Genomic DNA, 14,227 nt, shown 5'->3' on the forward strand with positions numbered 1-14,227 from the left:
ACACCTCTCTCTAAAAGGCATCAAGATGCCTTGCTTTTATTCCCTAGCAATTCCAGAGGGATCTGCAGGCCAGTGTCAAGCCACAGGGCATCAAATAAGCTCAGATAAAACACAGGGAAGAAGCTTGGCTTATGGAGGCTGTTATTTGCCACTGAGTCATGATTAACAACCAGATCTGCTGCTGCTTCCCAGTTAGTCTGCCGTGAGTGTGCAGAGGCTATCAAAGCTTGGATTTTCCAAAAAAAAAAAAAAGATTCTTTTCTCTCAACTCTGCAAGCTCTGGCCCTGAGGTGCTAGTTGCTAAATCTACCGATGCCTCTTACCAGTGTGGGCTGGAGTTCCTAGCGGGCAGGGAACTCCAGATGCTCTAAGGATAAACCTGCCTCCAGGATTGGGGAAATGACTCAGATAATAGCACACCTGAGTCATCTTCCCATTTGCTTATGAGCTTCATTAGTATTCTTCACTTCAAACATTACCATAGTAGAAAAAAATACATAGAAACTTTCCTTTCAGAGTGTCTCAAGCTCTGTCAACCCTTTGTCTCAGTTCTTCTGCCTCCGCCTTTTCCAATTATCCAAGAGCTGGGTCAGCTGCTCACCCCATCTTTAGCTTTAGCCTCCTATGCCTGAAACAATCCAGACTTGACGCAGGAAAAACGTATACGATCCCCCACCCTGTAACAGAGCACTGAAAGGTACAAACCAGACTCTCCCAGTGTGCCTTGTTTAATAGGCCTGGACTTGTGCTTTGGCCCTCACTTCAAGTTCTAGCCTGGAAACTATATAACTGCTCCCTCTTTTCAATCCTCTGCCCTGTACACTCACATGCCCTGTATTGATACAGAAATAGAACATGAAAAAATGATGTGTCAACACTGCAGCTCCAACTAATTTCAATAACGTTGAACTAAATAACAGGTAAAACACTTTTTTTTTTTTTTTTTTTGAGGTAAGGTGTCACTCTGTCACCCAGGCTGGTGTGCAGTGGTGCAATCTTGCTCACTACAGCCTCGACCTCCCAGGTTGAAGTGATCCTCCCTCCCACTTCAATGTCCCAAGTACCTGGGACTACAGGGGAGCACCACTTCACATGGCTAATTTTGTTTGTTTTTGTAGAGACAGGGTCTCGCTATGTTGCCTAGGCTGGTCTTAAACTCCTGGGTTCAAGTGATCCTCCCGCATTGGCCTCCCAAAGTGCTGGGACTACAGGCATGAGCCACCACGCCTGGCCCAAAATACAATTATTATAGGAAAAAGTAATATTGGCAAAATGCCTCAGAAGGTTGTAGCTGAACCTTCCTCTGATTCCCATTCTAGTTGTGACAAATTCTGAAATACAGCACTACTGTTATGGCTCAGGAGATGAAATTAGAAGAGTAAAGGATATATATTTAGCTCCCAGAAATCCAAAATGGAGATTCATAATCTATAATGGAAAAGAGTGGGGATAAATGAAACTCATAACCAGAAACAGTTCCCAAACCTCAATATGGCCTTTGCATTTCAAAATATTTCCTATTAATTTTTTTTAAGCTGTGTAGTAGCCAGGCATGGTGGCTGATGCCTGTAATCCCAAAATTTTGGGAGGACGAGGTGGGAGGATCACTTGAGTCCAAGAGTTTGAGACCAGCCTGCACAACATAGGGAGACCCCCATCTCTACCAAAAACAAACAAACAAACAAACAAAATTAGCTGGGCATGGTGCTATGTGCCTGTGGTCCCAGCTACTTGGGAGGCTGAAGTGGGAGGACTTGAGACTGGGAGTTTGAGACCGCAGTGAGCCGTGATCACGCCACTGCACTCCAGCCTGGGCGACACAGTGAGACTCTGTCTCAAAAACAAACAAATAAATGATAAAAATAAAGACAAAAGTTGTATAGCTTCATATGACCAATTAACTTGGTTTATTCCTCTTTCCCTTCCTTTGCCTACTGTTTGGTAGAGGTTTTAAAAAGAAAGAAATAGGCCAAGCACAGTGGCTCACACCTGTAATCCCAGCACTTTGGGAGGCCGAGGCGGATGGATCACTTGAGATCAGGAGTTCAAGACGAGCCTGGCCAACATGGTGAGATCCCGTCTCTAATAAAAATACAAAAATTAGCCAGGCATGGTGGCGTGCGCCTGTAATCCCAGCTACACAGGAGGCTGAGGCAGGAGAGTGGCTTAAACCCGGGAGGTGGAGGTTGCAGTGAGCTGAGATTGCACCTCTGCACTCCATCCTGGTGCAACAGAGCCAGGAGCCATCTCAAAAAATAATAATAATAAAAAATGTTTTTATATGTTAATGATCACACACACACACACACACACACACAGCCAGAATATGAGCAGCTGAGGATAAAAAGAGGCAAAGCAAAGAGTCTAGCTCAGCTACAGCAAAACAACAATTAGCTGGAGACAAGTGGCAGCTGTCCCCTTCAGCTGTGGGCTATGTGGTCACCAGGTTGCCTTGGACTCACCACACTCTCTATGAATGTACTGCTCCTGCCTGGCCACTGTTAGTGCTAGAGTTCCCAAGCTCAGGGAGATGAAACCCACAAGCTGAACAATCAACCTTTGCCTAGTTTATGTTAGTTTCCTATTGCTGTTGTAATAAATGACCACAGATTTGATGGCTTAAAATAGCATAAATTTATTATCTTATAGTTTCGCAGGTTAGAAGTCTGACATGGGTCTCACAGGGCTAAAATCAAGGTGTCAGCAGGGCTATGTTCCTTTCTGGATGCATGCATCCATTTTCTTGCCTTTTCCGGCTTCTAGAAGCTGCCTGCATTTCTCGGCCTGTGACTTCTTTCTGTATCCTCAAAGCCAGCAACGCAGCATCTCTCTCTGGCCCTCCTTCTGTTCTCACATCTCTTTCTCTGACTGTCCTTTTCTGCCTCCCTCCTTCCACTTACGGGGTTCTTGAAATTGCACTGGGCCCACCCACATAATTGAGGATACCCTCCCTCCTGTCGATTAGTGATTTTAATTCCTCTTTGCCATGTAGGGGACCACTGACTGTTCCAAGGATGAAGACATGGACATCTTTGAGAGGCCATCAATTCCTCCTATCACATCAATCAATCAATGTGTATTTCACAAATTATGAGAGAAAATGTAAAGCATGTGCTTTTTGCCTTATATGGACTCCTAAAAAATTAGAAGTTATTTGTAAGGCAAATTAAAGTTGAAAGGTATTAAACTAAAGGAATCTGTGGTGAACTATTCTGTAAAGATATTAATTTCCTAACATCTTATCTTATGAATCCAGATTTTCACACATTTACCTAATGTGGGGCTAAGGCTTAAATGTGGGTAAAACCATTCATTCCTTCATGCATTTATTTATTTAATTTAGAGACAGCATCTTATTCTGTTGCCCAGGCTGGAGTACAGTGGCGCGATCATAGCTCACTGCAGCCTCGAATTCCTGGGCTCAAGCGATCCTCCTGCCTTGGCCTCTCAAAGTGCTGGGATTACAGGTGTGAGCCCCCTGCCTGGCCCTATTTGAATATTTTGAGAATGTTTGGGAAGGGGAATGCAGTCAAAAACTACACAACCATTTTCCGATAATCCACACAGAAATGTAACGTTCACACGTACATTTCTGAACCTGATAACTCTGGTAGGAAATATATTGTAATAAAGCCTTGAGTCTCATTCAGCTGGTGAGCACTGACAGTATACTGGTTAAGAGCACAGGCTCTGACTACAGCCTACCTAGGTTCAAATCCTACCTCTGAAAACTTGGAGCTGTGTGACCTTTGGTTAATTATTGAATGTTTCTGAGCTTCACTTTCCAAATCTATAAATTAAGAATAGTTAGCAGTACGTATTGCATAGGGCAGCCATGAGAATTAAACAAGATACAGAATATAAAACACCCAGTATGGTGCCTGGTACATATTAAGTCCTCAATAAATGGGTTCTCTTATTATCACCACTTGCTGAGGCCCATGCTTAGGTGCAAGCGATATACAGGAAGCATCCTACAACTTGGATTCATTATTTTCAGGGCTTGAAAATGAAAGTGAGAACAGGACATGATTGCCAAAGGGAAGGCAGCAGGCAAAATATTAAATTAAGATAAAATTTGAGTCTTCCCTTGGTAGATACCCATGGTTTCTACTTGCAGCCTGTGTGAAAGATAGAATGACCTTCAATACTTAATGCAAGTGTGAATCATCCTCAGAAAACCACAGGATTTTATATTGAATATCTGAAAGAACAGTTATATTTGGTATCAGAGCATAATTTGTTTTTCTGCTCAGAATCCTCATGTAACTTGTTTTCCCTTTGGATTTTAACGGCTCTTTACAACCTCCCAAATAAGTGAACCTCATGTCCAAGGCGTTCAAGGCTCCGCACAATTTTTCCTTTATTGTAAAAAAAAAAAAAAAAAAAAAGGGATCTATTTATTTTTGAGATACACTCTCTATTTGCTGCCAGGCTGGAGTGCAGTGGTGCCATCTCAGCTCACTGCAACCTCCGTCTCCCAGGCTCAAGGGATTCTCCCACCTCAGTCTCCTGAGTAGCTGGGACTACAGGTGTGTGCTATCACACCAGGCTAATTTTTGTATTTTTTGTAGAGACGGGGTTTCATCATGTTGCACAGGCTGGTCTCGAACTCCTGACCTCAAGCAATCCACCCACCTCGGCCTCCCAAAGGAGGAGGGACTACAGGTGTGAGCTACTGCACCCAGCCCAATTTTACCCTTTTCAACGTTTCAACTTTTATCTCACATAAACCCCTTATGCAAACTCACTATCCTGCCAAACTACAAAACTTTCTAGTTAGGCTGTTCTGACTGCACTAAAGGACTGCTTTGTATACTAGTTAAAATACTATATTTCTTGTCTAGTCCGGAGGCTGAGACCAGGGACCCCATCTTAGATATCTACATATTTCCCCACAGTGACTAATATGTAATAAGCACCTAATTAATATTTGCTAAAGAAATGGATTACTTGTCCTTCCACTCATTAAGGTCATTTCTACATATGAAACTTTGATGCCCATTTTTCAAAGCTGTTTTCCTCCTTCAACTGACAGCCTCCTTTTTAAACATCCTGATTCACCAGATAATCATTACATTATATGTCTTTAAAAAAGTTACAGTTCTAAATTTATCCTGATGTTTTAGATTTTTTAAATTCCATACGTCTGTGAGAATCCGTTTCCTTTTTTTTTTTTTTTTTTTTTTTTTTTGCTAGGGCTCTTCGTGAAATAAATATTGTTTCCAGATAGGCTACTTAATGCCAATATCGTTAAAATGATGGAATAATATAATAACTACTTCCTACCTTCATGGTTACTGTGATGGTGCTATTTACATTTGCTTTATGCAACCAGCCTTGTTTTATCACACCACCCTTCTGAGAACATAAAGAAGATGAGTCCTGAAATAGAACAAAAATAATCAGTAAAACAACAGCCAGCCTGCCATCTAATTAGCCAAACATTTAGGGGCACAGAATGAGGCCCTGCCCATTTCCTGATTAAAACATAAAGTCCCCTCTTCCCCACGAGGATTTAAAATAGTTGACTGTAGAATGAAAGGCTCTGTGCTATGCACACAGTAGGCACTCAGTATTTACTGAATGGTATGGGCTCTCTTCTGGGAACTCTTCTGCATTATGTAAACAGTCGAACTGCACCTCGAAATGTCACAGACATCCGGGCCATCTGTCCCAAGAGGAATCTATCAGGCAGGAGAGTCCAGATGAATCACCACACCACATGCCCAACTCGAGAAAAGCAGCTCCACAAGCATGTCCCACAGGTGGGGGAACATGTTTATGTACAAATCACAGCCCCTCTCACTTGATTTTTTTCCTACTTGCAAATACAGTAATTAAAAAAAAATTGAAAAGCACCCAGTTTGAAAGCTGGCTACAGATCATTCCAAAACAATTCTTTCCTTCATATTTTCTCAAGAAATTCCCTTTGAAATCTTTTTCAGCAAAGTGACCGTGAGAAAACTAGCACAGTTACCCCACTGTTGCCCCCATTCTTACCTCATCTTTCTCACAGTCTTCATCTATCTCAAATACATGATTAGGAATCTTTTCTGGTCTCAAAGATTTACTGCAAATATAAGAGAACTGTCTTAGAAACTAAACAGAACAGACCAAAAACAACAACAACAACAAAAACACAACAATAATGACAACAACAGTTAAAGCAAGATGAGCAGATTTCTTTCTTTCACAAACAAGAAAATGCCAAGACATCCTATTCTCCTTTCCAAATTCAGATTCTCCCCTTTGAGTAAACTTACTGCAAGTTTTTGTTTCTGTAAGGACTTCCACATATGTGGCCAGCAGCGAAGACACAACTAAGCCCAGAAACTTAGGAAGGGCAGAAGTTGCTAAGGATCCTGTGCCCGAGCTGTTAGTGGTGGCAGAACTTCTCCTTCCCCAGGTCAAAAAGCAACACAGGCCGGGTGTGGTGGCTCACGCCTGTAATTCCAACACTTTGGGAGGCTGAGGCGGGTGGATCACCTGAGGTCAGGAGTTCGAGACCAGCGTGGCCAACATGGTGAAACCCCGTCTCTACCAAAAATAATTTAAAAACCAATGAGCTGGGTGTGGTGGTGGGTGCCTGTAAGCCCAGCTACTCGGGAGGCTGAGGCAGGAAAATTGCTTGAACCCGGGAGGCGGAGGTTGCAGTGAGCGGAGTGTTCGCACCACTGCACTCCAGCCTGGGCGACAAAAGCGAAACTCCGTCTCAAAAAAAAAAAAAAAAAAAAAAAAAGGCAACAGTGTAATTCTGGCTCTTGCATTTGTTGTGGTATGACCTTGGACGGGTCATTTTAGGACTCTGTTTTCTTTTTCTTTTTTTTTTTCCCCAAGGACCAGGCTGTCCATAAAGGACTCAGTTTTCTCCTCTTTTGGAAAGTGCTCTGAAAACTACAAAAAGCTAAACAAATGTCTTACTCCTCTGCTATTTGTTCCAAAAACATTTCCCATATGACATCCTGTGAGGAATCAGTACTAGAGATGAGAAAATGGAGAGCTCAAACAGGTTAAGTGACTGAGTCATGGTCATCCAGCTAGTAAGTGGTAGAAATAAGATTTGAGCTCCAACAGTCTGGCTCCTGGGCCAGTGTGCCCATGCCATTCCTTCAATTCCATTGAAAGAGATGTACTTTTTCCAAGGGATGGCTAGGTTCACCAAACTGAAGTAATTATCATCAAGCTTTTTCACTGACACTACTGGAAAATGCTCGCTACATTATCCACCATCAGCTAAATTTTAGTTTATGATCAATACAGGTTCACTAAAGTCAAAAAGTGAGCTCTCGTACATTTTGGAAAGAATTTCAAAGATGAAAGTTAAAACCTATTCAATTAACCAAAACACTGCATTTAACCAAACATGCAGGTTATTTGAAGACTTGCTTTATTACAAATTATAACTGAAAGGTTTCACAAGTGATTTTTGTTTGTTTGTTTGTTTTGAGATGGAGTCTCACTCTGTTGCTCAGGCTGGAGTGCAGTGGCACGATCTCCGCTCACTGCAACCTCTGCCTCCCGGGTTCATACCATTCTCCTGCCTCACCCTCCCAAGTAGCTGAGACTACAGGTGCCCGCCACCACACCCAGCTAATTTTCTGTATTTTTAGTAGAGATGGGGTTTCACCATGTTAGCCAGGATGGTTTTGATCTCCTGACCTTGTGATTCACCGGCCTCGGCCTCCCAAAGTGCTGGGATTACAGGCATGAGCCACCGTGCCCGGCCTTACAAGTGGTTTTAACAAGGTAAAAAAGCTTAATAATTCTCCTGTTGCATGTTTCCCTGGAATGCTAAACTTACCATGGCAACATTCGAAAGTCCCCAGAGAAGTCCTCATACTTGTAGTTTACCACGTGCCAATCTGTGCTATAGGTTTTAATACACTGAAAGAAAATAGGAATCTTGAATTTGAAATACAGGAAAAGTACATATATGTCCACTTTTTAAAAGTCTGGTACTATGTCGACAGGCTTTTTAAAACCATTTGGCAATTACTGGTACTGGGATCTTCCTTTATGGATTAACTGTGCCTCTCTTACCCAGTTGCTGGCAATAAATCCCAACTCATATGCCCTTTGAATACTCTGACGCTCAGTGCAAAGAGTATTCACATGCAAAAGGAAAACACTAAGGTCATATGCACCTTGTGGAAATGTTTAAGCTTTATCATCATATAGACTTGTTAACATCATATACACTTGTTATTTAGGCCAGTAATTTTATTTTATCTTTACATTAAAGGAAGACTACTTTAAATATTTTACATTTATTTATTTATAAACAGGTTACAAATATATAAAGACACATAAATATTGTATATATTTTAAATATATGAAGAATATTCTTCTGTGGCCTTTGAGCCTCTTACCTCTTTGACAAATAAACTCTGGGCCCTCTTTTCAGCATCTTCTGGTACAGTAGACTGCACCGTTCTGCGCTGACGACCTATTACCGAGATCTAGAACACAAAGAACATTCTTGCTGTAAGAACTGGCTTGAAAAATAGGGGCTTTTTTCTTTAAAGAAGTGCTTGTGAACTCACAGATATATCTTCCATTGGAAACATAAGCAGATCTCGGAGGGGGTCGCTGTAAATCTGGGTTTTTCTTTGGGCAATAACATTCTCATAGTCCAGGGGCTCAACAACTTTGGCCTTTTCCTTTATAAGAGACAAAAAGAAAGTTATTATGATCAAACCCACAAGAGTTAAATTCTTTTCTGTGTACTAAAGATACATTACTTCTCAAAAGAAGGGATTACTGATACTTTTAAGTACTTAATGAAGACAATTTCACAAGAGAAATATTCTTCATAGCTAGACACACACCCCAAACACACGCACACACACATACAGACATTCCCTTGCTAAAGATAAAGAGTTCTGGCTGGGCATGGTGGTTCATGCCTGTAATCCCGGTACTTTGGGAGGCTGAGGAAGGTGGATGACTTGAGCCCAGGAATTAGAGATCAGCCTGGGCAATATGGGAAAACCGCATCTCAACAAAAAGTACAAAAATTAGCTGGGTGTGATAGCTCATGCCTATAGTCCCAGTCACTCAGGAGGCTGAGGCAGGAGGATCACTTGAGCTTGGGAGGTTGAGGTTGCAGTGATCTTTGATTGTGCCACTTATACCTGGGCGACAGAGCAAGATCCTGTCTCTCCAAAAAAAAAAAAAAAAAAAAAAAAAGAACTGTGTTATTCTGCTTAATCTGTGTGCCTTCTAAAAATTTTTAAATTTTAAGTAAAACAAAAAGTGGCATATTTGGAAGTCTGCCTGTTGGTATTTACTGCATCTGCACTACTCTCTGGGCAACGTTGGGGGAGAAAGTATCAACATTCATATTCCTATTCTGTACCAGGGACACTGTCCCATGGGCGTACTAAGTTCCAGCATAGCTGGGGCAGGCATAGGTACTAGAGATGCTCGATCCCGTGGGCAGGTTATGAAAGGGTGAGGTTCAAGGTGACAAAGTCAGTGGATCCCTGCTGGACTTCTAGGCGAGCTGGCCATTGACAGTAGGGCCCAGCCTGAAGCTAAAGTAACAAGAAGCAGGGTCAGTGATGCTAACAAAGCCAGGATGTAACATAATAAGAGTAATGGTAACAGTTCACATTTACTGAGCCCTTTCTATATGCCAGGCACTGTGCTAAGTGCTTTCTGTACATTTTTTCATGTAACACTCATAGCAATATGAAACAGATTGAATCATTATCCCCATTTTACAGATGCAAAGACTCTGGACCTAACTGAGGTTAAGTAACTCGCCTGCCTTCAGAACTGGAATTCAAACCCAGGTCTGTGACTGCAAAGGCTCTGCTTTTGTTTTTCCCCTCAGAAATACACAAAGACGGCTCCCACTTCTGCACACCCATGGCTGACCCTGCAGCTGTGTGTACATGTGCAACTGACTTCAATGTCTATCATCACTAATTTTCACTGTCACAGGTGTGCATGCCATAAGTCCCAACCCCCACAGCCATATGAGGTGATCCTGACTTCCACCACTGGCCATCACTACTTACATGCACCCACAGCTGTCATGCATGCATACCACCAGCCCTGACCCCTGCAACTGCGGGGGAGCTAGGGGGCGGAAAGAAGAAAGAAATATACCAAGATTCTCATGTGCATGGTACTGAACTGGGAGTGGGATCCCACTATTTACCTTCCTATCATTTTTTTCCTTCATTGAACTTACCACAATCTGATATACCATCTATTTCACCTCTCTATTTGAGAGCAGGGATTTTCTTTTATTTGTTTACTTCTTTAATCCCAGCACTTAGAATACCTGGCACACGATAGGCATCCAGTCATTGATTGCTGATGAACTTTGAGATATTCAGATTCAACCAGAGCCATGTCTCACTTTCTAAACCAAGCTGGGCAGACAGTAGTAATTTTTAATGATGATGTTTCATATGAATTATTTCCTTAAAATTTTACAATAAAAACTGTATTAAAACTCCAAATATAATTTATATTAAGACTTAATATTATAAAAGCATCGGGATTATACTCGTATTTGTGTACACAGTATTTGAGGTAGTCTCTAGTATCACTATATCCATAGAAAAGTTGAGAATAGTTTTTATACATGGTTCACAACAGGTCACAGCTATACCCAATTTTCATATCTGAAGGGCATCTCAGAGTTTCCTGTAGAAGATTATTTAGAAAGATTAAAGTAAACTACTCTGACCAATGAGCTCAGTGTTCAACAAGTCTAAAAGATCCTAATCTTTATGCTTTATTTCAAGTCTTAAATTTGGATTTGTAGACCCATGTCTACAAAGATCAAAGCAAGTTGATCATCCCTCTCACGTCTGCAAATACTACTGCAAAATGAGTTGAAATAAAAGAAAAAAATCCTATTTGAGGAATTCAGATTTTCTGATGGGAAAATCTGACCCCTTTCAGCCATACCTACCGTGTTTCCATGGACTCAAACAAAAGGAAACTGACTGTATCTTCCAGTTCTAACGCTCCCAGTCTGAGATCAATTTCTCAGAGAAGTTGAATGTGTAAGTCCTATCCAAGAAAGCAAGCTTGAGGCACTAAAAATAATCTAAGTCTTGCTTTTGGTGCCAACTGTTTTCCTAGTACAGATTGCAAAAACAGTCCTCAAATTTCAGTGTTTTAACCTGTTGAATCTGTCAACTTCTCTGTACAATAATTTCACAAGTACCTACTTCAGGTATATTTGAAAAAGAAAAAAAAAAAAGAAAATCCTCCTTCAGCTTTCCTTTTGCTTTTCTTTCTTTCTTTTTGCTTTTATTTTATTTTATTTTATTTTGAGATGGAGTGTTGCTCTCATTGCCCAGGCTGGAGTGCAATGGCATGATCTCGGCTCACTGCAACCTCCACCTCCTGCCTCAAGCCTCCCGAGTAGATGGGATTACAGGCGCCCGCCACCACACCCAGCTAATCTTTGTATTTTTAGTAAAGACAAGGTTTCACCATGTTGGCCAGGCTGGTCTCGAACTCCTGACCTTAGGTGATCCACCCACCTTGACCTCCCAAAGTGTTGGGATTACAGGCGTGGTGGCTCACGCCTGATTTTTAATACAATATAGAATGATGAAATTAAGCTAGTTATATCTATCACCTCAAGTATTTAACATTTCTTGTGATGAGAACATAAGAAATTTATTCTTAGTGATAAGATGTACAGTACTCAATTATTAGGCATATTCAGCATGCTATATACTGTTGATCTCAAAAAAAAAAAAACAAACTTATTCTTCCTGTTTAACTGAGACTTTGTATCCTGCCATTGACTACCATCTCCCCTTTACCCCCAGCCTCCGGTAACCACCATTCTACTCTCTGCTTGTATGAGTTTGATTGTTTTAGATTTCATATATAAATGAGATCATGTAGTATTTGTCTTTCTTTGCGTGACATATGTCACTCAGGGTAATGTTCTCCACTTCCTGAATTACTCATTTATTTAAATGTATAGTATATACCTTCTAAAAATGAAACAGCTTACCACATGTTTTGAAGGTCATATATTTATGTTATAGAAAACAAAGTTTCACTTTTCATTTAAAACTGATTAAACTAAGCATTCTGGGTCTTCACGCCTACTTCCTTTGTTGGGGGTAGCTCAATTGTGGAAAAGTTAGGGTGGCTATTCTGGGTCCCACAAAGCTTCCCCTAATAGAAGATTTAGGCCTGTGAATCAGGATTCATCTTTCCAAGAAGAAAGATGAGAAGGGACTGAACCCTACATTTCCCTTCTAGTAGGATTCAGTTATAACTCTGAAGGCCTCAGAGACAAAGAAAATCTATGACCTATAGAATTATCATGATTTAATGGTGGCTCTGCCCAGCAGTCTCCATCATATCCCTTATCTAACTTTCCCATTCGGCTTTCTCATTCTATTACTAGACTTAAACATAAAAGCTTCTACTACACTCAAAGAGGGTCTTTCTTTCAGGTTTGTAATTTATCCTTTCTGCCAGTGTGCACACTGATTGGCCCGCAAAGGTGCTTTTTCATAACTCCAAAAACCCGTTACAATAAATGGTACTTCATAAACATTGAAATAATAGCAACTTTCACACAGTTCCAGAGCAGTGCTAAGTATAAGGCGAAGGCATTTATGCAATCTGGAAAGAAGTGAGCATATGTTTCAGTCTTCTTCCCGTAAGTAGTGACAGGAAAACCGTCAACCTAAATTTGGAACCAGCTCAGTTTTCACCATGGGGAAAACAAAGCAAAACAAAACGATTTGTTCTTGAAAGTTTTCATTCACTGACTCCCAAGCCTTCTTGAATAACTTGCTAGTAATATTAGTATTTTTTGCTAATTCATTTCAATGTCACTTTGCAGTCTTAAGAAAACACTTTCATATGCATTCTGTTTGTTACCAAACGCTTGTCAAGTAGACAAGGAAAATACCATCATTTCAGCTTTATACATCAAGAAACTGGCTCGGAGGTCTAAGTTCATCTGTCTACATTAGGAGCTGAACCAGGATTCAAACCCAGGTCTCCCAACTCCTGATCCTTGTTTTTATTAGTTTCCTGAACTTATTCACATGTAATCCTCATATGTGCCATACCATGTATTATCATTTACTTCATATTTTTCTTCAAATCAAATATTTTAATTGAAAACGTTTATTGAAAAAGAAAGCTTCATATCAACCCATAAAGGAGAATAAATTGCATTTTTCTATCTCTAGTAAAATAAAAATGCCAATTTTGGTACCATGGTGTGGGATACAGTACACTTTTCCATTGCTTACTCAGGCCACTAAGGACCAAATCTCAATGAGCTTTCTGTGTGCAAACTCTACAAATGGGAAGAAATGCACAGCTCCATAAATTGAGATAACTTTATTTCTAATATAGGTGGAAAGGACAGATAGCAAAAAAGGAAACTCGTCAGAATAGATTCAGTTGCAGTCCACTTCCTGGTCCAAAGAGAGGAAACAATGGATCCTCACTGAGGGTCACTGATAGCATCACCACTTAGGCTTTATAATTTTGTGGTGGTTCCTGTACATTCACAGTACAGGATGACTGATCTTTCATCATCATAACTGTATGTGTGTAAATATAAAACCATGGTTGTAATACTAAAATAAATACATAAAAAGGTACGTGAATGTATATATTCAACCATCCAACCACTCATGTATCCAAAAGCATATTTGACTAGCAAGCATATTTATGTTATAATTAGAAATGTGTAAGACACAAGAATAATCACATAGTACTTCTCTGTAAGCAATGCAAAATGAGCCTGGGTTACTTCTGCTTAAATATCATACCAAAGGTCATTAGTTTACCGCTAAATCTTTTACTTTAGAAACTAGTTCTCCTTAAGAATTCTAAGAATGTCTCTTCTGCAAGTCTGAAGTGAACACTGGCTTCGTAGAATCGCTCCTTTATCACACTGGGAGGGATACCAGAAAGCAGGCAGAAAGCCTAGCAGTATGGCACAGGGCCAATTCAAAAACATCCCTGCGCCACCACGCCACCACTACCACCACCCCATCCTCCAAATTGAGTTTCAGCACAAGGAGGAACATGGCAACTACTGGTTTCAGAAAGAGCATGATTAGCCCAAAAGTTCTTTTTTGCAGTACTGCAGTCAGACTACAGCTTCAATGACATCTGGGCATTTTCTTATGAAAAATAACAACAGTCTTGGGTTAGAAGTAGCACACTCAAAAAGAGGTGAGTATCTCCTTCCCATCATTTC

At 40.7% G+C, this 14,227-nt stretch overlaps 1 protein-coding gene across 2 annotated transcripts in view; it reads right to left on the reverse strand.

The window, feature by feature from the left end:
• DOCK11 (dedicator of cytokinesis 11) overlaps nt 1–14,227 on the reverse strand; it is a 192,151-nt gene that overhangs the window by 137,132 nt on the left and 40,792 nt on the right. For both annotated transcript variants that reach the window (XM_037989080.2, XM_037989079.2), the window contains exons 2-6: nt 8,547–8,663; nt 8,373–8,462; nt 7,805–7,887; nt 6,004–6,073; nt 5,290–5,385 (exon numbers count right to left, since the gene is read on the reverse strand). In XM_037989080.2, coding sequence (XP_037845008.2) covers nt 5,290–5,385; nt 6,004–6,073; nt 7,805–7,887; nt 8,373–8,462; nt 8,547–8,663 — 456 coding nt within the window. The remainder of the gene's footprint in view (nt 1–5,289; nt 5,386–6,003; nt 6,074–7,804; nt 7,888–8,372; nt 8,463–8,546; nt 8,664–14,227) is intronic.

The sequence above is a fragment of the Chlorocebus sabaeus genome, chromosome X (genome assembly GCF_047675955.1).
Source record: "Chlorocebus sabaeus isolate Y175 chromosome X, mChlSab1.0.hap1, whole genome shotgun sequence".
In the NCBI taxonomy this organism is placed as follows: domain Eukaryota; kingdom Metazoa; phylum Chordata; class Mammalia; order Primates; family Cercopithecidae; genus Chlorocebus; species Chlorocebus sabaeus.